Source organism: Taeniopygia guttata, chromosome 11 (assembly GCF_048771995.1).
Source record: "Taeniopygia guttata chromosome 11, bTaeGut7.mat, whole genome shotgun sequence".
In the NCBI taxonomy this organism is placed as follows: Eukaryota; Metazoa; Chordata; class Aves; order Passeriformes; family Estrildidae; genus Taeniopygia; species Taeniopygia guttata.
This window is the reverse complement of record NC_133036.1, coordinates 19,922,137-19,947,977: the sequence shown is the minus strand read 5'-3', so window position 1 is coordinate 19,947,977 and position 25,841 is coordinate 19,922,137. Positions and strand designations below refer to the sequence as shown.

At 43.6% G+C, this 25,841-nt stretch overlaps 1 protein-coding gene and 1 long non-coding RNA gene across 5 annotated transcripts in view; one reads left to right on the top strand and one right to left on the bottom strand.

Moving 5' to 3' along the window:
- BEAN1 (brain expressed associated with NEDD4 1) overlaps positions 1-25,841 on the top strand; it is a 57,802-nt gene that overhangs the window by 20,938 nt on the left and 11,023 nt on the right. For all 3 annotated transcript variants that reach the window (XM_012571452.5, XM_072934215.1, XM_072934216.1), the window contains exons 3-4: positions 19,281-19,472; positions 21,907-22,048. In XM_012571452.5, the coding sequence (XP_012426906.4) occupies positions 19,281-19,472; positions 21,907-22,048 (334 nt within the window). The remainder of the gene's footprint in view (positions 1-19,280; positions 19,473-21,906; positions 22,049-25,841) is intronic.
- LOC116808823 (uncharacterized) lies at positions 14,352-19,284 on the bottom strand. 2 transcript variants are annotated; one of them, XR_012057689.1, is made up of 2 exons: positions 18,349-19,284; positions 14,352-16,597 (listed from the first exon to the last, which is right to left on the bottom strand). It is a non-coding gene; the product is annotated as an uncharacterized lncRNA (long non-coding RNA). The 2 variants fall into 2 exon arrangements; XR_012057690.1 differs by lacking the exon at positions 18,349-19,284 and adding an exon at positions 16,892-17,595.

The following is a 25,841-nucleotide window of genomic DNA, read 5'->3' as shown; positions in this document are numbered from 1 at the left end:
AGCACAAAAGATTTGAGCTTTTAGTGTCTCAGTTTATCTATCTCCTTTTTTTAGGCTGTATTTTCTATCTAGAGACTTTCCTGAAATCATGAGAAAGTAGATGGAAAGGGTAAAATTCTGCTTCAGGTTAAACATACATTTTCATGGGAACCAAAGAATTCACCCCACTGAAGCCAAAGAGAATCACAACTCGTGTAATCATTACTCCCAGTCCCAAGGGTTACATGGTACATCTTTTTCATCTTGAAAAAAAAATGTTTTATGTAACTTGACACTTGTCATTTTATAAGTAGAGTAATTAAACACTGCACAAGAGCTTAAAATGATTCTGTCATGAAGATTTTACTTAAAGCTCACTTAAATGTGATGTTTCTGTTTCTTCCAAGAGCAGCATCTCCACAGCCAAGTCCCCATATTGCCTCTCGGGGCAGCAGCTCAGGCTTTGGGGATTAGTAACCTCCATCCTCCATCCCCCTCCAGCACCTTTCTAGAAAGTCATTAATATAATCCTGCCCATGGAAAATCCTGTCCAGGTAATCCTGCCTGCAGTCAGCCAGGATGGTGAACAGAATCAAGAAACAAAACAGGAGACTGTTGAGGCAGATATGTTTTAACACTGTCCAGACTTGGGGTTTGGGCAGTTCTTGTTCATAAAGCTCATTTCAAGAGAGGCACAGTACTGTTACTTAAACATCTATTGTGTAAACACAGCAGAACTTGAAATATTAAATATTGAAAACATTAAATAGTAACTTAATGACTACATTTTTTGTTTTCATTCATTTCATTGCACACCCTTTTAGAGCTGGTCCAGCTGAAGAAAAGGAATTTGCAATTTCACAGTTCTCTTGCAAATTTGTACCCAGGTTTCTCCCAGTCCTTGCCAGGAGTTCCAGGGAAGGCACACAGACCTTCTCCAGATTGTCAGAAACAGGCAGGTACTCAGGAGAGGCATTTCAGAAAGGTTCAACCTCCCTGCAGGTGCACCCTGGCTCTTCCTACTGTCCTAATGGGAGAGCCAGAAATTCCTGAAACAAGCTCCAAAGGGAAGTTCCAGAAGTGGGGAATATTTGCTCTTAATCTGTGTGATACTGTAACACACCACTGGAAGAGATGGGAAAACCCAGTTTTAAGGAACCACTGAAGGATGCACAAATGGAAAGGTTATAAGGCACTGACAGGAAAGAATCCCAACTCAGGAGGCCCAGACTGACCCATGCCTGCCAATTTCCTTCTGAGAAGTCATTTCAGCTGCCTTTAACTTCACTTCTTCACTCAGCAAATGAATGTAACTGTACTTGTCAGCTTGGCAAATTGCTGTACCATAGTACCCTAGTACTTCTATGAAAAAACAAAATTCTATTCCTTATATTCAAAAATACCTTTATTATACAATCTTCTTTATTAGGAAAAATACTCAAACATCCCAAAGAAAAATAAAGGGATGGGGTAAAGTAAAAACAATCCAATTAGCATCCAGTTTGGGAGCAACTTAATAAATCAGTTCTTACAAACACTCTGACTAACTCAGGCTTCGTAAGGTATCACGTCGTTTGTTGTACTGATAGTTTAGGCAGTTTTGTCAGGCAGTTCAGTTCTGAATTCACTGCTACTTGCAACTCTTACTTCTGCTTCACTTGCATAGTCCCAGGCTGTGACCTCCAGACAGGTTTCAGTTCTTTGGAGCATTCACAACATGTATCATGTTTAGTAAAAGAGTTTAGATTGCTGTGGAAATCACTGTCTGTTTCCCTGCCACAACAAAATTCCTTTTGCCTACAAAAATCCTTCTTCTGGGCTGGTTATAAATTTCATATAATACCTTAGTCTGGATTATCAACACTATTGACAACAATATCCTCTTCTTTTACAACTTTTATTTATCTTTTCTAAGGACTCTTTTGGAAGACTGCTTCTTCCAGTAGTTATGTTTATTCAGTATACTCTTCCTCTTTTATTTGCTGGCACTGGGTTTTATTTAAACCATTTAAATACTCATTTAACGAGCATTTTACTGCCTGCTGAGGGTCAGTATTTGTTGATCTTGCCTGATTCAGAAAATTGCACTGACACACCACCAACTTCTGTAAGCAGAAATGAACAAAGGACATAATTGCAATAAGGCCTCGAGTAACTGTTAATCAGAGCAGAACTTTTATCTGGTTTTGCATCTCTAATTTGACATCTTCTCTTTTCAAAGGCTAAAAGGAGCAGAGGGCTTAGGAATAACAACTGAGCACAGAGTTCTGGCCCACAGAGAACAAGAGAGAGAAGCCTGCAGGGCTGTGACCCCTTTGCCTCCCCATGGAAGCACTGGCCATGGCTGAGGGAAGCCAGGAGCCTTAACACAGGAGGAGGAGCAGGGACAAGCAAAGACTGCAATGCCAGCTCCCCCTGACATGGGACAGGCTTTGTGATGATGGCTCCGTTTGTCCCATGAACATAGAAAATGCTCAAAATAGCCATTTTCACAATAGACATAACCACAGTAAAGTATCTGACAGGATATAAAGAATGACCAGTTCTGTTTCATAGTGAGAAATTAGTGGTATTGTTACATTCTGAAATAAATATTAACATATTTCTCTGAATGGCTGCCATTTATCAGGGGAGAAGCCAAGGTTTAAAAGTTTCTACCAAGGCAGCCTGTGAAGACTGCTCCATAAACCCACAGACACAACCAAGAAACTGTTCTTGTTAAAGGAGTTACCTTGCTATGCCTTTTCCTTCATCTTTTATTCAATCTATGAATTTCAGCAAAAGCACTTTCCAACATTCTGGTAATTTTGATTTCAACACTTCTATAATAGAAACTTTGAAAACAAGACAAGCCCATCAGCAAGGCAAAACCCTCTCCCACAATCTAAAGAGGTGGAACAGTGACAGTTCTAGAACATGAATCTCAGTGCCTCCTGAATTGGAAAATTTTGTAGGAATAAAATCAAGGATGTAGTTACAGAGCACAAATTATGCACATAAGCACCATCCTGAACTGAGGCCCAGCTTCAGTACCTCTATAAAAAATAGCAGACTCCAGTTTTTGGCACATTATGAAATATGAGTTAGTGGAAAACATTGTATGCTGTAGAACTGAGAATAAGATGAAAAATACAGAGTGAATAGAAAACAGCCAGCAGGGCCAGGGGACATAACACCTCCTTGAAATCCTAAATTCAAATCTGCCTTGAGTCATAAATGAAATAATGTGACTGGTTTCATCTGAGTGGCTTCCAGAAGAGGTTCTTATTGCATTGCAAGGGAAGTGTTTCTAGCTGCCAGGCTTTGTTCCCCAGAGGGGAGTGACAAATAAATGCATATTACATGTAAATACATAAACAGGGCAGGAGAAAAGTGTATGGAGTGGTAGACAAGGAAATAGTCTGATGTCTCTTATTAAGCATCACTGGTGACTCCCATTAACAAGAGCAATTCCCAGAACCTGTAAATGATGTTTATAAATGAAAGGAAGCCTGAGGAGGGAAGTGGAAATCTTTTTGTGTGGGATAGCCAGGGAAATGCACAAAGCAGGGTCTGGGAAAGGGAGACCAAAGAGCTGGGGATGTAACTCAGATAATGCTCCTGGCACCGACGCACTTGGGAGTTGGACTGGAAAAGGGGTCTGGGAATTAAGCATCCTTTCAGTGTAGCTACAGGGATGAATGTAGCCTTTCTTTTTCATGGGTTCAGTGCAGGACTGATGTGAATTCCTGTTTGGGGCTGGAGCTGCTGGGTGCTCAGCCAGCCCATGGCAGTGAGGTGTTCGTGCCTCTGCTCCAGAAGAAGGCCCAGGACAGCCCCTGGTGCTCCAGGAGCCAGAGCAGGGGCTGATGGCAGCTTTGGGAAAGGCTCTGCTCCAGCCTGGCCACGAAGGGCTGTGAGGCAGGACTCAGGGAAGGGAGCTGGGCAGGATGCATGATGGCTGGGGCTGGCACGGCTCCCCGCGTGCCTCCAAGTCTGCCACAGGAACAAACAGAGCCGTTCTGGGGATTCTCCAGCCAAGAGAAGTGTCAGAACTGACACAATGTTTGCAGTAATGAGCTGTGTTGGCAAAATTCTTGTAGACGTCACCCAAATGTAAATGAAGCCCAGTGACTCAGGGAAGCGATCTCCCAAAGAAAGACACAGAACTTATTTGCATTTAGCACTGGATTACAAATATCACTGTTCTCTCTCATCCTCTCAGACTGAAACTGCTGGCTCAGTGTCAGCAGTGCACAGATGCATTTCTCCTTCTTGTTTCATAACTCATTTAATACCAAGAGGAAAAGTGTGGATCCCCGAGCTTCTCAGGTGCCTCTTTTGCACACTTTGCTGAAGGATTCCTGATTCTCGGTACTGGGAATATTTTATGCAGCACAGCAGAAACACACTGAATGAATAATTGGTGCAGAAATACAGAGATCAGTCAATGAAAATAAAAGACAGATTAACCATTTAGAGAGGTCAATCCACAAGCTTCTGTTGGGCTTTAAAAGTTTTCTTGCTGTAAATACCGCACAGGAGACAGTAGACAACAGGGCTTTGCAAAGTTCTACAGAACCTCCATTCTGGAAGTACTCTGTGGAACATGAAAAAAGTGCATGAATGAGACGGGCATAATGCAACATCTTAATTTTTGTTGCCTGGAGAAAGGAGACATTATCAGAATAAAAACAAAATACCCAAAGATAGCACAGGAATGTAATTTACATTTCTCACTTTTTAAGGAATATAAAGAAAAATATGAAAAATCTAACAGACATAACTCTCATATTTTCACCATAAAGAATAAATAGCACAGTAATCCCCAGTGCAGAAGAGATGAAAGCATCAAAAAAAGAAAAGTAAAAAAATAAAGCTGTTTCCATAGCAAGTCTCTTTATCCCCACTTTGTATCTTCACATAACCCATGTAATATTCATTCAAAATAATTGCTCAGCGTAAGGAAACAGTGTGCTAGTAATTAATTCCTCTTCACAGGTCACAGCAAGTGCAGGAAAAATGTGCAAAAGTAGGAAGTGACTGAACACAGAGTGTGACAGAGATCAGGTGCCACAGAAAGGGCCACTGAGGTTTAAATTAAATCCCAAGGGAATCCAGGGAAGGGCAGAGTTAAGTCAGCAGCCAAAAGGACAATCCCTCAGAAATGCCTCCAGTCAGAGCCCCACTGGCACAAGGGGGGTGTGGTTCATGCCACCACCAGTGTCCCACTGTCCCTGCAGCCCTGCCAGCACCTGCACAGCAGCCTGTCCCCTCCACACCGCGTCCTGACGGAGGCCAGTGCGGAATTTCAGGAGTGACCAAGCCAAAAGAAGTCTCCATGTGCTAAAATCCTGCACATTTAGGCTGTTGTTCGGTGCTTGAGCAACTGCCTTGATCGTGAGCTAAGCATCCTTGTGGATCCAGTGTGGGCTGGGGCTGGGCTGCTCCTGGGCACTGACAGCAGCCCTCTCTTCTGAAAAGGCAGAGAGCACTTGGATGCCAAGTTCCTGCTACATCGTCTGTTCTGCTGGGACAGAAAAAGCTCTGTTGGCTCTGCAGGTGATAAATTCCTTTAGTGTAGCCCAGCAAGGGCCTCCTCCTCCCGCTGTGTGGAGAGCTGCTGACCAGGGGAGCTGACACAAAATAAACCCACAGATTTTCCTGCTGGAACCCAGCAAAAGGCACGTAAGTGGTTACACAGGAAAGCACAGTGCTCTGCTCCATGTTCCTCAGGAAAAGGGGCTCCTGCAGCCCCCGAGCTCTGTGGGGACACCTCTGCTCCAGTGCACTCCTCCAGGATGTTTTGTCCTGGCAGAGGGAAGGGCTGGGCCAGCAGCCCCCCCATCCCACAGCAAACTGCCATCCAACAAATGGAAATACAACAAGCCTGAAAGTCAGCATCTCTCCTACCACGCTATGGAAACTTGAAAATCCTGCTGCATTCTACTAAGTCACAGTGGGGAAAAAAAAAAAACAAACAAACAACAAAAAAAAACCACCCCAAAAAAAACCCCTTAATTTTATCAGTAGAAATTGCCAACAAGAATTAGAAGAGCTCTTCATTAAAGGCAAAATAAGACCAACATTAGGCAAAGTGATTTTGTATTAATCTTGATTTGGGATCATAGCACAGCAACTAAGTGTGATAATATAGATCTGTACACATTTGTAGGAGATAGAGATGGGTTTGATGTGCTCATATTGAATTATCTTGAGTCAGAACCCAAGGACTGTGTTTGTAGAGTAAATAAAACCTTTAAATTAGATTTCTCTGCTTAAAGTTGCTTTTAAAGTTTAGGGAAAAAAATACTACTACTAAAAACAAAAACAAATTTCCAAAATTAGAAATATTAAATAGAAATATTAAAACCTCACTGAAAAAAAAATGCAACCATAACGAAAAAAGTATAATTCAAATCTAATTAAATAAGATGGCAAATCATGATTAAAGACATGTTCCTAACTTACAGATGCATGCAGGGATGAGTAACTAATCTGGTCTCATGCCATGATCATTGTGCACCTACATTGCCTGCCCCAGGACCAGTGTTGCCCCAGCTCATCCTGGGGACATCCTGCTCCCTTGGAATCCTTCCTCAGTGAAGTGGCAGCTGTTTGTAATTTCATCTCTGGGAGTAACTGAGACATGAGCAGATAACAGCCCATGCAGCAGATCATTTGACCAGACCCTGTATTGGCTCCTTCTGCAATGACTCAGGAGCTGCTGGTGAGGAGGACTTGTTTGGAGAGAGGAGTAATATTGCAAAAAGCATTCAAGAGAACCTGTGCTTCATCAGGAGTATCCACCCCATGGGCAGGGAAAGAATAAAAGTAGGAATCTTGTGCTAAATTAATCAGAGGAAATAGAACCGTAATTCAGTCAGTAATCAGCTTGACAGATGTAAATTAATGCATCAGTCATTGTTCATTCCTTTTTTTCTCAGTCACAGAGATTTTCTAGGGATGATGTGCATGGTTCTCTTTGCAAAGCTTTTGGGTAATCAAACACTGCTGAAGGGCAACATGTTGGGCTATCTCCATCCTCTCTCCACGCAGGGTTTATCTCCAAGGGACATAGGAGGGGAGCAGGAGCAGTGAGTTTCCTTTCTGAACCACGGAGCTCACTGAACACCCTCAGCACTCCCTGAATCCCCGAGGCTGCCCACACCTTCTCAGGGCTGCAGGCTCAGGTATTGTTAGCTCATATTGTTGAAACCAGGCACTTGTTTGTATCCTCAGCCCTGCCTGCCTTGGCTCAGCCTGAAAATCTGAGGTTTCAGGAAACTCTGCAGCAACTGCTACTTAGAAAAATCTGTGATCTCATTCCCAGAAGTACTTAACAGGATAGCATTAACAAATGGCACAGTATGCATGAATCCATCCATTATTGTAACAATCCAAACAGCTGGGTATTTCTTGTCTCTTGTGCTGTCAGCACAAGGGACATCACCATGGAAGTCCCTGCTCCAGGTTTTGTACAGAACAGATTGCAGCAGGTCAGCATCCACTGGCTGAACATTCTAAAGATGTGGATGTAGCCCCATAAAACACAGTCATCAGCCTTGTTAACATTTCTGGCACATTTCTCCAGTTAATACCAATGCAGGAGCCATCCAGAAGGCAGATGGAGTTCAAACAGGATTTTGTTGTTGCAGAGGTCATACCTTCCTTGGCCAAGCATTGCAGTCTGTTCTTCATTTTCAGCAGCTGAAAGAGTCTTAAAACACACCAACCCCAACAAACAGAAACCAAATCCATACACAAATAACCAAAAACTGACCCAGAGAAGCTATTGAACCATAAACACCAGACTCCCCATCATGTTCCCTTTCCAGCTTGCAGTGGAAGGCAGGACCCTCCCTTCCCCAGGCCAGGAACCCACATCTCTGTAGCACAGTTTAGAGACACCACTACCACCCTCACTGGGACCCCTCAAAAGAACCTTGTGATGCAGAAGTCAATAATGAAGAGCTGAAGGAACTGTTTGATACATACAGATTTTTGAAGCCTTTCCCATTCCCACGGTTTTCCTCAAGTTTCAGGGTAGTGGGCACTTTGGATTTTTAAAAAAGCATAAATAACTAAAACAATCAAAAAAGTATCCACTTCCCACTGCCATTCTAACAGCACATTTTGCCAGTACAATTATATTTAGGATATACGGTGAAGTTTATGGGTTTATAACCTTGAAGGAGCAGGTAAAGAGCTACTTCTCAGAGGTAACACAGGTTTAAACATTGCTTTGAGGCAACAGGTCATCCTAAATTCACACCTCCACAGCAGATCCACACTGACTGTCAACTTTTTAATAATTAATGACGCTCATCTCAGCTGCTTTACTATTTCACTTCCCAGTTACAATACCCACAAAGAGTCCCTGCTGACATTAAAGCACAAGAGCTCTGAAGAGAAAGCAGCCACCTCTTCTAGACTGATGTTTGCTGCAGTCTCAGCAAGCTGTCATGGCACTGCTCATGCTTTAGGCACTGAGGCTCAAGGCTCCCACAATGTCTCAGCATCCCTTGGCTCACCCTTCCCTCGCTGGTCACTGCTGGAGGCCTGGGGTTTCAGCCATTCCCACCAGCCTCTGCTGGGGGAGCTCTGAGATGGCTGGGCTGGAGTGAATTCCTGCTTGGGGCCCTGCTCTTGGTCCCCTCCAGGAGCCACAGCAGCTTTGCACAGGCCAGGTCCTGCTGCTGTTCAGAGCCTGGGGCTCCCCTCCTGAACAGGCTTTTCCTGGGGCTCCCTCCTGGACAGGCTTTTCCTGGGGCTCCCCTCCTGGACAGGCTTTTCCTGGGGCTCCCTCCTGGACAGGCTTTTCCTGGGGCTCCCCTCCTGCACAGGTTTTTCCTGGGGCTCCCCTCCTGGACAGGCTTTTCCTGGGGCTCCCTGCTGGACAGGCTTTTCCTGGGGCTCCCCTCTGGACAGGCTTTTCCTGGGGCTCCCTCCTGGACAGGCTTTTCCCCAAGCCCTTCCCTGGAAGGTCATCCTGCAGCTCAGAGCACACATCCCACATGCTGTGCATGCCTTTGATAGCACTTAGGGACCCTGGAGCACCATTTTCCCCCTTTTATTCCTTTCAGTGCTCCATCACTTCCATGAACAAGTCTTTTTCAGAGCAGCACTCACTTTTCTGTAGTTCACACACCTGCATTTCTATAGTGTCCTATAAAATAGGAGCTATTTTCATGCTGTTTCTTCACAAAAAAACTTTTTAAAACCCCACAAAAAAACTCTTTGTCTATTAATGCAAAGAATAGAAAATTTCAGCTTGGTTTTAAACTGAATGTCTGATTGTTCATGCACTGGAAGCTGAAGAGGTTCATCCATTCCCACCAGAACTGAAGAGCAGTGGGTCCAGCACCTCTGAGTGCCCCTAAGAGCTGGAGAATGCAATTTACAAATCTGAGTTTATCAATCTCTTTGAGATGGAGTTTATCAATCTCCTGATGCAAATTCTTTAGATTGCCCTCACACTGAAGGACATTCTGATTCTCCTGTAATGCAAGATTGGCTTCAGGTAGGGAAGAAGAATGTTTAGGTAATTTGGATAGAACTGCTTAACTGGCCACACCATGTGGGTCCTCTCAGCCTCATTAAGCACCCAGCAAGGTCACCCTGATCTGCAGCACGGAGTTAAAATGCATAATTAAGGCAGGTGAGAGGAAACTGAAATAGGGGTTCCATTTTTTTCAAATTTGGTAACCCACAATGTAAAAGCCCTTGCTGTTAGGAAGCATGTGGATTAAAATCCCTTTGTGGTCATGTGTGATCAGGACAACAGGGACAGAAATTATTTCCTTTTCTATTACAAAGTTCTTTCTCCACGTGTCTACTTATGCACTTGAAAGGGGATAGAATATCAGCCTAGATACTAGTTTCTCTACCAAGAATCCCATAACTTTGTTCCAAAATTCTCTATTTTTTTTCCAGTGGGTAAATGGGAACAATTTAACGGACACATTTCCACTGGGAATATTATTAGAAAGCAGCAATAGTTAGGGACCTTTAACGCAGACTCAACTTCAGGAAGGTGGGAGCTGGAAGGTATCCCTGGATGCTTCCAGGCAGTATCCCTACAAGAGCTTTGATTTAGACAGTTTTATTAGAAACACCCCTGCTGGGCACACTCATTTTCTGGGACTGAACCATTTTCTGGTGCCTTTTGTTCAAAAGGCCACAAAACCCAGCCAGTATTCCAGGTTAAGGCATTGTCCAGGGTGCTCTGAGGACATCACAGGGGTTCTCATCTATGTGCAGCACCATTCATTACAAAGGGATTTATAAATCCTTTGAATTCGAAATTTAATCAACTTTCCCATCATGTATAATTATTTAAATGTAGTATAATCTCCAGAACAGTGTGTTTACAGAAAAAGCCCAAATTCTTGCTCCAGCCTGACTCTGCATCCCTGAATTTTGACTCTCTCTCAGTCTGACTGGGTGGCAATGCAGAACAATGCACACTGCAATTCCTGTTCCTTTAGAAATATTCCCTTGTTTAAATCGTCTTTGAGAACAACATTATCTTCCCTTTAAGAACAGTTTGGAATACCTACAGCCTGGACTGTCAGCTGCCTGGAGAGGGAACAGTGCAGCAAGCACAGCTGATTCTCAGGGATCTGTAAATCTGTCTTTCTCTGCTTGCCTTCTCTCTGGGGACAGCTCAGAGCCCTTCTGACTCCCAGCACACAGAGCTGCTGGAGCTGATGCAGATGTTTGTGGTAACTCTGCTGAAACAGGCCTGCAAGTGGGAACTGCGTTTCCTATTTTAAATATTCACATATACACACTGCAGTTTATATTGGAGGTGAATAAATGTCCTTTCCTAAAGGCTACACTTGGCTCAGGAGGAGCTTTTAGTTGGTTTTAAAGTCTTTCCCCTGCCACCTCAAATGAAAAGCACCATCATTACATTATTTAGAGGAAGGGACTGTGTGGAGCCTGTAACAGTGTCGGAATCTGTGGGTATTGGTGATTCTGAGATGTAGAAAGTCTCTGTCTTTCTGCCCCGTTGCCAAAGAAGAAGCCATAATTCGTCTGTGCTGGTTTCAAGGTTGTTTATTTTTGCTTATCTATAACATGTTCTGCTGCCCTGCCGCAGCTCTGTCCTGCAGGGCAGCGTGTGGGGCTCTGCCCTCAGTGGGATGGTACAAACATTATATACCAGAAATTACGTGTGCTATATTTACAATAATGTGCCAATATCTATCATCTACGTTAAACAGTGTGTCCCCAGCCTAAACCAATAGAAAAATGCCAACATCACCAAGAACATGGAGGTAAGGAAGAAGAAGGAGGAAGAACAGGATCAGGCCCACTTTCCTCCATCTTAGAACTCCTGACCCCCCTGTACAAAGTAAAACCCCCCTGTACAGGTGTTAAAACCCCCCTGTACAATAGTAAAAAATTTTACCCTCTAATTTGTGACTACTTTTACTATACCATCGAACTCTCTGTGACCGCTTATTCTACCTTCAAAGTTGGTAATTCATTCCATGGTTCAAACTCAAGATCACAGCTGTTTTCAGCTGCTTGCCAGGGTCTAAAATGCTTCTGACCAAGGCCTGGAACCTCTAAAAATGTCTGAGGGACATTTTGAGTTCCGACATAACAGGAGCTCTGTGTGCAAGGAGCAGAGTGCTCTGCTGCCCCAGGAGACACCCCACAGCCTGTCAGCTCTCCCTGCCAGCTTTGCAGCCCCTCGGGGTGGGTGTCCTCTGCCCTGCCAGCCTGGCTCAGCCCTGCTGGACACACTCAGGGCACGGTGTGCATCAAACACCCCCGGACACTGCAGACATCAGGGAACGGCCCTGGGCCTGTGGCCAGTCCTGCACTCCCAGTGACAATCCTTGCACCAAATGGATGCTCTACAGTAGCAACAGGGATTTCCCCCCAGGCTTTTGAATGGTAATGTTTGAGTGTTTCATTTCCACAGATCTCTCTGTGCCCTTGTGTTTCAGTGGCTCCTTTAGCAACAAAGAACACAGGTGACTGAAATTGTCTCCAGAATCAATGTCTGATTTGCCACTATTGACACCCCTGCATCTGTCTAAGCAGACATCCTAGTCCTGTTCAGATGAAATCTGAAGGAATTAAATAATTTCTTAATGGTATGAGAAAACCCCTTGATTTATGCAGGCAGATACTACTGGAGCTTTCACAGATACAAATGATGATGTAAATCACACTAGAGGTTTATGTACTCTGCAACACCATCACCATAACTCATGTGGGAGTGCAGAACACCACTGCAAACCATTTTAATTATTTTTTTAAATTCATGTCACCTTGAAAGAAAGGCCGGGATAGGTCACATGTGATACCACCTCCTAAAGGAAGATCCTGAGATCCCAGTGTTTGTTAACAAGTTTCTATCTCAGCACCATGTTCCTTACACAACTCCCTGGATCAGTATTTCAGTCATCATTATTTTCTAAGCAATCAGTCATTCCTCTATGTGCTTTTTCAGTAGATTACTCTTACTGAAGACTGGCAAGGAAGCTGGAAAAAGAAACAGGATTAATTTTGATAAGAAAAGCCCTAAATAAGAAACAGCACAAGGACACAAGCACTGTAGGAGGAGTGCTGGGGTTGTGTACAGAAGGTGGATCTGGTTCCTGAAGCTCAGTTCAGCCTCAACATTTAGTTGCAGATGGATCTTCATTATAGAGCTTTGAACCCTGTGAGCAGGGTAAGGATTGCTAAAGATGACTAATAGAGCCAGTGGAAAAAACCTGGAGTTTCCCACAATTAAAAAAAAAAAAATAAAAAAAGGGGTTTGCCCTATTCAAGTCACTACCAAGCTAGGTTGGATCTGAACTTATGAAGGTAACCTTATTTTAATGGATATAAAAGAATTCTCATCATACCTATTTCCAAGCCCCAATACAGAGTTTCTGAGAAAAGTAATAGCTTTGGGTCCTGCTTATAAAACTGTATTAGTTCCAAGTTGTTTGAATATGAGTAAATAGGGGAAAATATTCCTTGTCCATCAGAAAGTGGGCTGTTATATTTGCAGAGTGATTTGTTTCCCTGCAGTGGTATTCATCATGTTGATAAAAGAGACCATGGATCTGAAAATGGGAAGATTTTTCCTGTTAATTTGAAACAGCACCTATACAAGCTGCTGTGACATCAACATAATACCCTAAAGCCACAGCAGCTGAAAAGATTTATTTCCTGAGCCCTTCTGCAGCCACATTCTCTTTGCTTCTGACATTCTCAATTTGCAGGCTGCTGGTGATCCAATCTTCCTCATTCTGGCTCTATAATAAGGATGTCAGTGCAAGAAGAGAGAAAGTCATTATCAGATAGGCATAAGACAGGATGAAAAGCAGAGTTCGCTGTTTCAGGGGAGAGGCCACCCTGTCTGCCTTGGAGGAGCTCCTCAAGGTTATGGGAAGCTTTTGTACCTGGAAGGATGTCCCACATTCAGATAAAACTGAGCCATCCCTAGCACAGTCTCAGGTCTGAATAAGGTTTTCATTTTTTACTATTAATCACTGAAAAGTTATAATTCTGATTAGAAGGTATGTGTGCAGTAAAAAAGTTCAAAGATTCTTGGAACTGCAGAGAGTGACAGAGAAACTGAGTGTGAATTCACAGGTGCTGCCTGGTCAATGGCATTTGTGGGGCCTTGGATTATGCTGAGGTATCTCCCACAGCAGCAATGAACAGGCAAGATTAGTCAACCATTTGTATAGGAAGATTTACCTCAAATTTAGAAATAATAATGAAGATCATCTGCTTTGGAGACTGTTAAAATGTCATTGGTGCAGTAACTGACAGGAAAAAAATATTTATTCATTGACTTTGTCAAATAACTGCTGTCAATTCCGGCAGATAAGAGGATAAGAGGTAAAAGTTTGAAGCACTCCCTATAGAGTTATTATTGAATATCCATTGTAGCTTAAGAGGCAGTTTAATTTTCTGTGTGGAAAGCAGAAAAGCCTGAAGAACAGAACTGTGTTTGAGAGAACCAAACATGCTCCTGGGCCTTCTGAACTGAAAATTCCTTTTCCTATACTACTCCACTCATTTCTCGACTTTTCTATAAGAGAAATACAAAAGGACAAACAGCCTGCCCTGTTCTGAGCATCCTCATTGCTTTCTTTTAGTCCCATAAGCAGATGACACCCTGGCATTTATCAAGCCTAAGTGAAGTTTCAGCCTTCCTCAGGATCCAGTGAAATCTGAATCCTACAGAGACATTTCTTTTTAGTTAATTTAAGGTTCAACTCCTGTGGGCCCTCGGATTCAATGCGTGAGTAACATCCCTCTCCCCCTGTCTGCAGGGATGCTCCTGTCATCCAAACCCTTTCCCAAATTTCTTTTTTGTTCTACACCTCTCTTTCTCCTTTCCTGTGCCACAGAAACAAGCAGTGCAGTTTCTTCTGATTTCCAGAGATTTATTTCTCAGGGTAGCAGCAAGGGCAGGGTCCAGCTGGTCAGTCTTGGCCAGACTAAACCATCTTCAAACAGGAGCTGTTCATAAAGGCAGAATCAACAAAATCATGGATCATTGTACTGATTTTGTGTATCTGCTCCTTCCTGACATCTGTCACTCACCTTCTCTGGATAAAGAGACTGCATAATCCAAGGGACTGAGAAAGGAAGGATATCAGAAACATGCATTAAGTTGATTTGGTGCTTGAAATGCTTTGCTGCAATCATTTGAAGACCAAAGGATTACAGAGGGTGCTGTGCACAATCCTAAACTGGCCTTACCACTGCTCCTTCCCAGCCCTGTACCCTGTGTCAGTGCAGTGCATTTTAGGGTGCTGGGAGGTGCTGGATCACCATCCCAAACAGTTTAACTGACAGGGGGTACAAGGAGCCCTCCTATTCTGTCCATGTGCTTCAGCTCTAGTTCAGCAAGGCAGCACCAAGCCCTCCCTGCCCTCGGGAGGGAGAATCCCAGGCTGGCAGGGATGAAGAGGTGGATGATTCTAGACACAAAATCTTTCCAGAACAACACACCAGCACTCCTTCAGGAGCTGCTCGTGCACTTTTCAGCCTGGGAAACAAAACCACTCCATGTCTCATCCTCATCAGTCATAACATGAATTATCATCTTTATTGAGATGATACATTGGAAACCAGGGGAAGAGGTTTGGTTATCTTAGCAGGATCCAGCTCTAAAATCATCTCAAAGCCCATCAGTTCCAGAGGCCATTGCAGCCTCACCAGAGCTGATGTGCCTTCAGGACAAAAGGAAACAGAACAAGACCCCATCATCACCACCAAACTCAGGAAAGTGTGGAGAGAAGAGACTCATTTGTGTGGAGGTGCTTCCCTTCCCTCTCCTCTGAGGTACAAGCAGGGGAAAGGCACTGAGGAAGGGAGAAGCCACTCCTAATGAAGGGCTGCATGTTGGGTGAGCCAAGCTCCCAGGGCACGTCTGCACATTTCACCCTGCCAAGCTCTGACCCAGCTGAAACCTCCCCATTACTTATGGCCAAGTTAGAGAGGGGTCACTGTCCCTTCAAGACAGGTTAGCAGGACTGGGAAAGAACAATATGCACCCAAAAAGTCAGGCTGTTCTACACCTCCTTCAGTTACTTTCCAATTGGTTTGGTGAGATGCAGGAGCACTGAGTACAGTAATATATTGTGATATTTAAGGGATTTTTCAAAATGCTAATTTATTGTCTGACACCGAATGGACAGTCCAGGAATTCTGTGCTGGTGCTCACTCTAAAGTCAGTGTTTTGCCAGCCCTGTGCCAGTTTTGTACAGTAGCACACAGCTCCTATCATGGATAGAAGCCATGGTGTGTACATCCAACATCATTCATATTCAGAGGATTGGATATAAAATATGCATATTTATGTGTATATTGTTTATAATTTGCAGTTTCATGGGAATGGATACAATTTACCTCAAAACAAAAGTGTTAACACTCTGTTAGTGGTGTATTTATGGGTTTCACATATATTTGCAGATACTTCTATTCTGAAGGAAAACCATAGCATTTTTACTTGGAGAAATGCACAGTTTATCAAAAGAAGATGGTTTTGGATAAGAGAAGAAAAATTACAATGTGGTTTTTTGCCAAAAGTAATATAAATATCTCTTTTCACCTCCCCCCAAAAAAAAAAATTCAAACTCTAAGGATTTATATCAAAGCAGTATCTCATTCTGCTGTTGTTTGTCACAGTAGTAAGTCAGTAGTAGTCTGGAGGATCAGACTTGCAGTATCAAACTGAAAAAGGTGCCAGAGGAGAAGTCTATCAAGTACATTTTGTGTTAGGAGCTGGGCTAAGGGGACTCATTAATTTCTTCAAATAAAAGCACTGTTGCATTATAACTTGTCTGTATGAGGGACTTGGTTCAGTTAGATTAAAAGCATTTAAAAAACCTGAAAGATTCACACTGGTGAGAAACAATAGATAAAACAGACAGGACTTGGGATAGCCAAGGAATCCCTGAGAATGTGTGGATAAATGGGGTGTCTTGAACTCAACCACACCACCTCAATACCAGTGCAGCAGAGTATTGTACCTGTTTGAAGTCATTTGAAGCTGTAAACTTCTATAAAGCAAAACAGGTCCAAATATCAGTGCTCACACTGAGTGGCACCACAGGAATCTCCCAAATAGTCAGAGTGTAGATATTCCAGGTGGCTTCCACAACTGGAAAAAATAAAAGATAAATCTCCTAAGCCAGGCCCTTCCTGTTTAGAGGATCATCCCAAATTTGTCCCAAGTTTTTAAAGATCTGAAAGCACTCACTGCAGCCTCCTTCCTCCCCACTTGACAGCAGTTATCACCAATTCCATTTCATTGCTATTTGATATTAAATTTATGACCACAAGCCTGACGGTGTGTGGGGCAACTTCACACCCCAGCCTCACCTTCTCATCATGCTGACAATGAAGTTGATTATTCTTTTACCTTTAAAGTCAGCCAAAATTACCAATAATTTACCTGCCACTATTTCCAGTTCAGGTGTTAATCCCTGCAGCCAGGATTTAAACTGCCACTGCTGTGGTATTTGCATCTCTCAAAGGCAGAATTTGCAAAACTCTGAAAAAACAAGGCCATGGAAAGCCAGTGAGGGTGTGTTGGTCACCTTACCAACAGAGATAGCTAAAAACATGTATAAATGAGAAACACAATTCAAATTTTGTAAAGCTTTGGGAATTTGCGTTCTAGCACAAAAGCCTTATCCCCTGAACATATCCCATACCCAAAACTTCTTTGCACTGAGTATTAAATAGGACATTTGTCCATAACCTTTGATTTAACACTACAGCATCAGATTAATTCTCAGAAAATTCAGTCTTGATTTTTGGCACAAGATACTTGGTAAAAACTCAGTACATTTCTTGGCTGTCTATTCTAAACGCCCATAAAGAGCCTCAGCTAAGAGTCAAGTGCTTCCAGAAAATTAACAATACTCCTCTACCTGCCAATTCCCTGCTGTCATGTGTCTGTTTCTAGTTGGTTCTCTCAGTCTCAAGCATCAGCCGATGACAGCACACATTGGCTTGGAGCCATTGTCCTCTTTGTAAACTTATTGTGACTGCAAAACATCGAGAGGTGTCTCCCAAAGGAAAAGAGCAAACCTTACTGAGAACTCTCGGATAACATCTATCCTTGTAAACAGCGCTGCACTTCCTAAAACACATACTCACTCCACAGAATACTCAAAAGAAAAAATTTTGTTATCCCTGATTTCATCAGGAAATAAATTCTGTATCTGTACAGCTGGCACATAGCCAGATAAAAAAATACATCCAGGCCAGATTCCACAGCCAGGTTTGGTATATGAAATCTCCAGCAATTTTTCTGCATCAATAAAATTTTTGTTTACTTATGCTGAGCAGCTAATGGGAGGTTTTTTCTTTTTTAGGAGGTGAAAGTGGGAGTCTATCTGCTAAAATCCTGGATCATTTTTCCCATAATTACTTCTATTTACCTTCCCCCCAATAGCACTGCAATCCCCCATCAATACTTCTCTGGACGATTAATTCCCATGTATAATCATGCTATCAGTTGTTTCTCTAAGGGAATGTTATTGTTTAATCTTTGATACTGTCTCTGTGGCTTGTCTCATATTTGACATGGCAATAAATTACTGTAGTTATTCTCCTTTAGGAAGATTTATTATTGAACACAAATAATACATTTAAAGATTTTTAGGGTTTTTTTTTAACCAGAGTAAAGCAGTTGCAACCAAGCAATCCCACTCTGGATGAGTCTCTTCCCGCACTATAAATAATTTTCTTAGGATGCTGACTCCCCTCACAAACCAAAGCAAGCTGTGTGCCACAAAAGCAGGCTCCCGTGGCTCACTCTTACCCAAAACTTTCTCTGCAAAACCTTGGAGCCTTCTTACACCCCTAACAACAGGCAATTCCTCTGTTCCTCTTGCAGCTCACCTTTTGGAATTTCCACTTTGCTCCTTGTGCACTTCAGTTCTTTCAGCATCAGTCAGTTCATGGTACAAGGAATCCTGGCAGGAAGAAGCCATTAGAATTACGGGAGATGCAGCACTGGCTCCGGCAGGATATTCCTGTTATAAATGAAAATTTGTCCAGCCAAATTAATATGAAAAATAAAATATTTATTTTACAATCAAATTCTATCTAGCCAGCCAGAAGGAAAGAACAGAGCCGAGCCCGGGGTCGGCCCTGGGTGTGCAACAAGGAGTCAGCCTCAGCAGAGGTTTTCCTCCATGCCCACACACCTCCATCCTGGCACAAGCGGTTTTTATAGGGAAAATTCCGCCTGAGGCCAAGATTTCAGCAATCAGTCTTTTCTTCTATTCAGAGTCCATATGTTAATAAGATTTTCCTTTTTGGTGATGAGGGAGAACAAATCACAGTCTGGAGTTTGTTGAATCCTTTGATGAAATTTACGGGAACGCTGCATTCACATGTATCTGCCTCAGGATTTCCATGATATCCATCTCGGGTCCTTCACACTAACGATCAGCACCTGGGGTTTCTGTATCTCCCCAGCCATGGCCCATCTCCTGGCGAGCTGTACCTTCTTACTTGTAAATCAGTTTCCAATCTACACCCGGTCTCACCTGCGCCTGTGAGGAGGGGGAATCTTAATACAAACATGTATACTCTAACAAATATTCAATATCACATATATCATATTAGAAATGGCGCAAATTATATCTGCTACACATAACATTCCCAATAAACAGGGCAGGCACTGCCCGGGTCCCGCTGGAGCCAGCTCTGGCAGCGCCAGGAACAGGGGAATGACCCCCCAGGAGCAGGGCTCGGTGCCGTGGCTGTGTGAGGCTCTGTGACAAGTGACCCATTTCTCCTCTCTCTCTCTCTCATTCTTCGCACAGCAATCGCCTCGAACCAGAGCAGCGCTTCCAGCGCCTTCCCGAGCCGCGGGGAGCGCGGCGGTGACAGCAGCCTGCTGGTGTCCCCGCTGCTGGTGGCGGGGGTGGTGATCGGGCTGGTGCTGCTGCTGTCCTGCGCCACCATCCTGGTGGGCAGCCTGCGCAGGGACAGCCGCGCCGGCCCGGCCGCTGCGGGTAAGGGAGCGGGGCCGGGAGTGCCGGGAGCACCGGGAGCGGGGCCGGGCCGGGAGCGGGGCCGGGAGCACCGGGAGCAGGGCCGGGAGTGCCGGGAGCGGGCCGGGAGCAGGGCCGGGAGCACCGGGAGCAGCGGGAGCGGGCCGGGACCGCCGGGAGCAGGGCAGGGCCGGGACCGCCGGGAGCAGGGCCGGGCCGGGCCGGGAGCGGGGCCGGGAGTAGGGCCGGGAGCACTGGGAGCACCGGGAGCAGCGGGAGCGGGGCCGGGAGCGGGGCCGGGAGCAGGGCCGGGGGGAGCGGGGCCGGGAGCAGGGCCGGGGGGAGCGGGGCCGGGAGCGGGGCCGGGCCGGGAGCGGGGCCGGGCCGGGAGCGGGGCCGGGCCGGGAGCGGGGCCGGGCCGGGCGTGGGGCAGCGGAACCACCCGGCCTCGGGCAGGCACGGGAAATGAGCTTAAACAAGGGCATCAGTCAGACAGCCTGGCAGGGTAATGCAGCTCTGTGCTGGCTCCCCACGCAGATAATGGTTAACAGCACTCAGCCAGTGCTGGCAGCACCTCCCGAACAGCTCATTGCCCTCGGTACGGGATAAGATTTATTCTCTGTTGCATTCTCACATCCCCCTATAGCTTCGGTGCAGCATTTGCTGTAGTTTCTATTTCTTGGAAAGGCAGAGCTGGTTTCATTTCAGCCAAGTGCACCCAGCTTACAACAAGCACTGCTGTTTGCCTGAGGGCAAAAGTGAATATCTGCCTGGAAACAGAACAACAGGGCGCCCAAATATCATTAAATTGTCACCGTCATTAACAGTGTCATTGATGACATCCGTGTCACCACAGCCATCATCGTTAGAGACTCAAAAAGGTGCCAGTTCCTACCTCCTAACCAAAATAAAACCCGTGAAACAAAACCAACACAAAACAAAAAACCATAATTTGGGAATATCAGGGAGTTAATTTTAGAGTAGTGTTTTCAGCCCTTTGGGCTTTGCTATGTCAAGGAAAAGACAGAAGATTATTTCTATTTAAGGGAAAGAACAGTTTTAAAAGTTACTGTGTAATCCTTCAGACAGTAAAACTTCCAATGACAAATGGTGGAGCATCAACAACCACATCCACTGTGAGCAAGGTCCTCTACCTGCAGCTTGTTATGGATTCAGTTATGTGCATATCATTGAAGGAGTTTTTATTCATATAGTGAGCCACATAAAAATGCATTGGCTTAAATCCTGTTTTCACTGAGGTAAATCAACTGTCCATTGAAGTCAATTGAACTTCATTTAGTTATTTGGACCAGGAATTTTTATGTCTAAACTAAACAAATCTAGGATCAGTTTGTCCCCTTACAGCAAGGAATAATTTCTTTTTGGCTTTTCCAGAAATATTTATCCAGATAAGTTAATAATGTCTGCATTTTGGGAATAAAATTTAGAGTCCAAAAGAATTGAAATGCAAACTCCCATGGCAACCTGCAGAGGGAAAATAAAAACAAAATCCAGAAAGCTAATCTCTACTATTACAGTAATACCAATTTTCCTAATTTTCAGCAGCTACATTGAGGATTAAATAGTTAAACCCAAACCGGAGTTACTGTTTGACCCAATATTTTGGCATGATAAAATACTGACTATTAAGCTTTAATCACTGTGTTTAAATCTACTACTCTGATAATTTCATCTCCTTGCATAAGCCTACAGCTGGGCAAAAACAGAAAGGAAAATTTTCAAATTCCTTGTTTGATATAGCAATGCTAGAGAAATGGAAAAGAAAAGCATATTTGGGGAGATATTCAAAAGAATAATCCTAAACTAAATTGTGCCAAATTATGTTACATGGACACAAACATACACTAATTATCCTCCAACACAGAAAATAGCACTGAACCCTCAGTATTTGTGGAGCTGGGAAGCTCTTGCATAGAAGCATTAAGAAATCCCTGGAGCAGGCAGCAGGGTGATTTTTTCTGTGCTACTTTCCACCTTTCCCATTTTTGTCAGTGTTTATTGAGATCAACGTTTTCCCAGCAATTAAACCCCTGCCCCTCCTCTTACACCGCTGCCAGAACGGACAAACTTCCCATGGATGCAACTGCTGGAATTGCAGTTACCCCACAAACATCTGAAGCTGCACATGGTGGAACCCACACTCCTTTTCAGCCTCTGAGGCCCAAGAAAGGCTTTGGAACTTCAGCTGTGTTGTAGGACAGCACTAAAGGCACAGACCCTGTGCCACAGCCTGAAACACCACAGTTCATCTACAGATGGGCTTCATTCACTCTTAAAGAAATAAGAATTCCCATAAAAAGTGATTGCTCCAAAATACCCACAACTCCTTTGCCTCAAAAAGGGTTTGTTTTCTGATTTGTGGCAGGGTTATAAATGAGTGGCAGAGGATCCAGCACGGAGGGGAAAGCAGCCAATATAAATTCTTGTTTTGCAGCTCCAGATGGTTTCTCCCACGGCGGCTCCTCCGCAGAGCTGAGATCCACCTGCAGCGAGGAGTTCCCCCCTGCCTGTGATTTTGACTCCTACCTGGATATACTTTCTCAGGTGAACATCATGTATCCTGATCCACCTCCATGGTAAGCACTTGCCTGACATTCTCAGGGTTACAGTCCTGCACTGGCAAAGCCTGCTACAAAAATTCAGCTCATACAAACTCTGAGTACAGACAGACCTTGTTTAGCTTGAGTGTAAGCTCAAGTTTTCCTTAGCAGAATACAGTTTTACTAAATAAAGATGTGGACATAAATTCTCATTCAGTGATATTCTCATTAAAATTTATCATAATGATGATACACTAATAAACACACAAGTAGAATTACTTAAAATCATCTTTCTTTGAAAGAAATGCATTTACAAGTCAAAGTTTCAAAGTCAAAAATGCATACTTTTCCCAAGAACTTCCAAGTTACATTTATTACTGACCTTGAGAGTGTTCAGCTCAGAGGAAACAGAAAAACAAAATTCCAGAATTATAGAGCAGCTCCTAAATGGTGTGCTCACATTCACAGGGTACAGGAACGGCCTCTTGAGCCACAGGAGCTGCACTTTGGGCCATGGGCATCTCCTTTATGTGCCTCAGGCCCCTGAGGTCCAGAAATGAAGGAATTCAGTTGCTCCCTCCAATGAACCAACAGAAATCATTTTAAGCAGAACATCACTTCAAGCTTTCTGTAGTGCTGTGTCTTACAATCAGTAAACAGAGGTTGAACAGCCATGCCCCCCTTTGTTTTTCTTTTTTTTCTTCCTTTTCAGAAGAGTCTTTTTGAGTCAAAGCACTATAAGACCGGCCCTTTTCTGAGTGTGATGTGGAGCAGCTCAGCACTATGAGCACAGCAGACATGGATCTTTGCTTTGTTATTTTATGCATGTTATACAAGCAGCAGTTATGTATTACCAGCTCATTCTGTATAACTAATGGGCTTCTAGGGTTTGTGTAAATATTTTAGCAGAAAGCTCACATGTGAGAAATTACTCTGAGCCTGGCATCTAAATGTGTAGAATTTCATATAAATCACTTAGGAATTTAGACTGGATTTTGGGTCCACACCTACGAGTCTTTACTAATAAAAGGCAACCAGCTGACACCTAAGCAAGACTCTGAGTGGGCAGCTGGCCAGATTCCTGAGAACAAACTGACAATATATTTCTTTAGCAGACAGATCATCAAAGATTAAACCAAAAGATGCTTCCATTTCCAGTTTGAAACAGCCACAGAGAAGGTTTTCCATTTCTATGGAGTTGTGTTTGAAGGAGATATGAGTGACACGGGACAGCACAGATTATCCAGTTTGCAGTAAATTCTGCAGTGGCTCTGTGACAAGACTGGCAAGGGTTAATTGTGTCCTACCTGTTCTCAGAATATTCTGGGACACATAAAGGTGTCCAACCACTGCCTCATCCAGGTTCCCTGCTGGGCTGAGTGGACTGTGTCCCTGAGGATCCACTCTGGCCACATTGGAAAACATTGCTCATCTCAGTAATTACAGCTCTGCATCACACATCTAAAGTAAAGATAATTGTGGAGGGTTTGGCTGTTTTCTCACTGCCATTGCAGTTAAATATTTTAGAAAAAGTAGCTTTGGCAAATCATCAAAATCTTAGTAAATTTTATATCTTAGCAACACAACTTGGGGAACTTCAGGGAAAGCAGATGGCTGAAAGCAAAGCTACATGGATACTTTCAAACTTGCTATTAATGCATTCTCCAGACCATTGTGATGGTTCAGAAAAGCACTGGGTGAGAGGCACTGTCTGAATTACTGCCTTATGTAAAGCCTGAAAAATTCCTGTATATCCCCCTTTATATTCTCTTGCATGGCATAACACAGCCTGGAAGCAGAAACAAGACATGCCTGACCTTGTGTATTTAAAATATTAACTCCCTGGGATCAATCTCATTGCATAGGATAATATTTTGAAGAGTAGGTTTACTGAAACACAGCACTGCCTAAATGAATGCAATTCCTCCTCCTAATTCCTGGAGGGCAAGATGTAATTTAAAGCTAAACTAGCATGGCCAAAAGCTAATAATGCAGCTGTGGCATCAGCAGAACAGAAATGAAGAGCAGCGAGGAAAGCAACTGCACTGGTAAATAACCCTTAAAAATCTTTGAAGTGAGAGAGTTCAGTGACTTAAAAGCAGTGGGTGCTGCCAAGATAATTTCCTTTACCCACCTGGTGCTCCAAGGCCACCTGCATTCCAGCACCCAGACAGGACTGCAGCTCCTTACACCTCTCCTGCCAGACCACACTCCAGAAATGGTTTCAGGAGAAAGCACAACACCTTTATTTGGCCAAGGGGTGGTAGTTAGATTTTATAGCTGAGCTTTAAACCACAAAATTAGTGGAAAATGGATTTAAGGGCAAGGCTGATGAGACACAGAGTCAGTCCCCATGTCTGTGGCTGAGGGAGAGCTCCCTGTTCAGGCCTGCCCACTCCCAACTCTCCAGCTGGAAGTCCAATAACTGTTTATATAGAATACTATTTATAGAAAAAATGTTACTGGTAAATTAATCTATGAAAAATGCCTTGGGATATTAGTATTTGCTCTGATCTCTGAATCACATTTTTAATTTGTGACTCAATGTGATTATCCCCACAGACACTTCAACTAACCCTTTCTTGCATTAGATTTAGAGGGATGCCAGGCATGGAATTTTGTCATTAGCCTGCTGTAGTTGCAGGGTGGTTACAGAGAAGCCATTTGGTCAATTTGTTTTGACAGCCCAAAATATACAGTGCTGCTATCTATAAACATCCCTTTAGGACAGTTGATGGCCTTTTAATGAATCTCAGATCTGTGCTAGCATCTGTCACATTGATTTTACATGAGGTGTAGATGGGAAATATAAAGACAAAATACAGGGGGTATGAACCAAAGAGTTTCAGAATATGAGGGGTTTGTATTTCAGAGCATATTTCTGATATGTACAGATACTTACAGGAGGGCTGGAAGTTAATGTTTCATATCTGTGTCACCAGACATGGCAAAGCTTTTGTTTCTAAGAAACTCAAGTGTGAGAAAGATGATCCAAGCAATCTCCCAACAATTCTAAACCACAGAATTCTAATCCCTCCAAATGAGCAAACTGAACACATCCAGCCAGGACAGAAAACAAGCACAATCTCCCTGCCACATCTTACCTATCATCAGGATCAATATGGCTTGGAAAGAAACACTGGAAATCCATTATCAGCCATTTTGTTCAATATCCACTGTGCTGGTGTGAGTGAAATCACACTGTTGGCACTGTGGGGATGAAACCTTTATTGACAGAAATCATGAGCCCATGTTCACTGTGCTGAGTTCTTTGTAACATGCACTTCTAGAGAGCATTGCTAATTATCTCCTTACAAATATGTAATAAGAAAGCTGGTTAAAAATAAGTTGAGCTCACATGTTTGAAATGGATTGAACTACAGTACCAACTAAAGTCCAAGTAAATTAAAAGCTATTACATTTTCTTTAGGAGAGTCAGTAAAATCTAAGCAATGAGGAGATTTCACAGCAGGAAAGGAATTTTATCAACTTCTCACCTTGTAGCCAGGAAAATGCATCTCATCCCCCTGCATAAGTGCTTTTTCACTCCTTAGTGATTGGGTATTAATGGCATGTACAGAGCTTTAGGCAACCAAGATGATTGCCTTTTGCATCTGAGACTCATGAGTGTCTGACACAGAACATCCCTGAGGAATGACTGCTCAGGAGAATGCAGGGATTCACCTGCAGGAATGGTTTCAATGGAAGCCACAGAAATCCTCTCCAAACTTCACACTGAATGTTCCCCACAGGGCACACAAAGATAAAAACCATTCAGTCCCCTCTATCCCAGCATTCATGTTAAATCACATTGTGTGAGAGTTTGTCT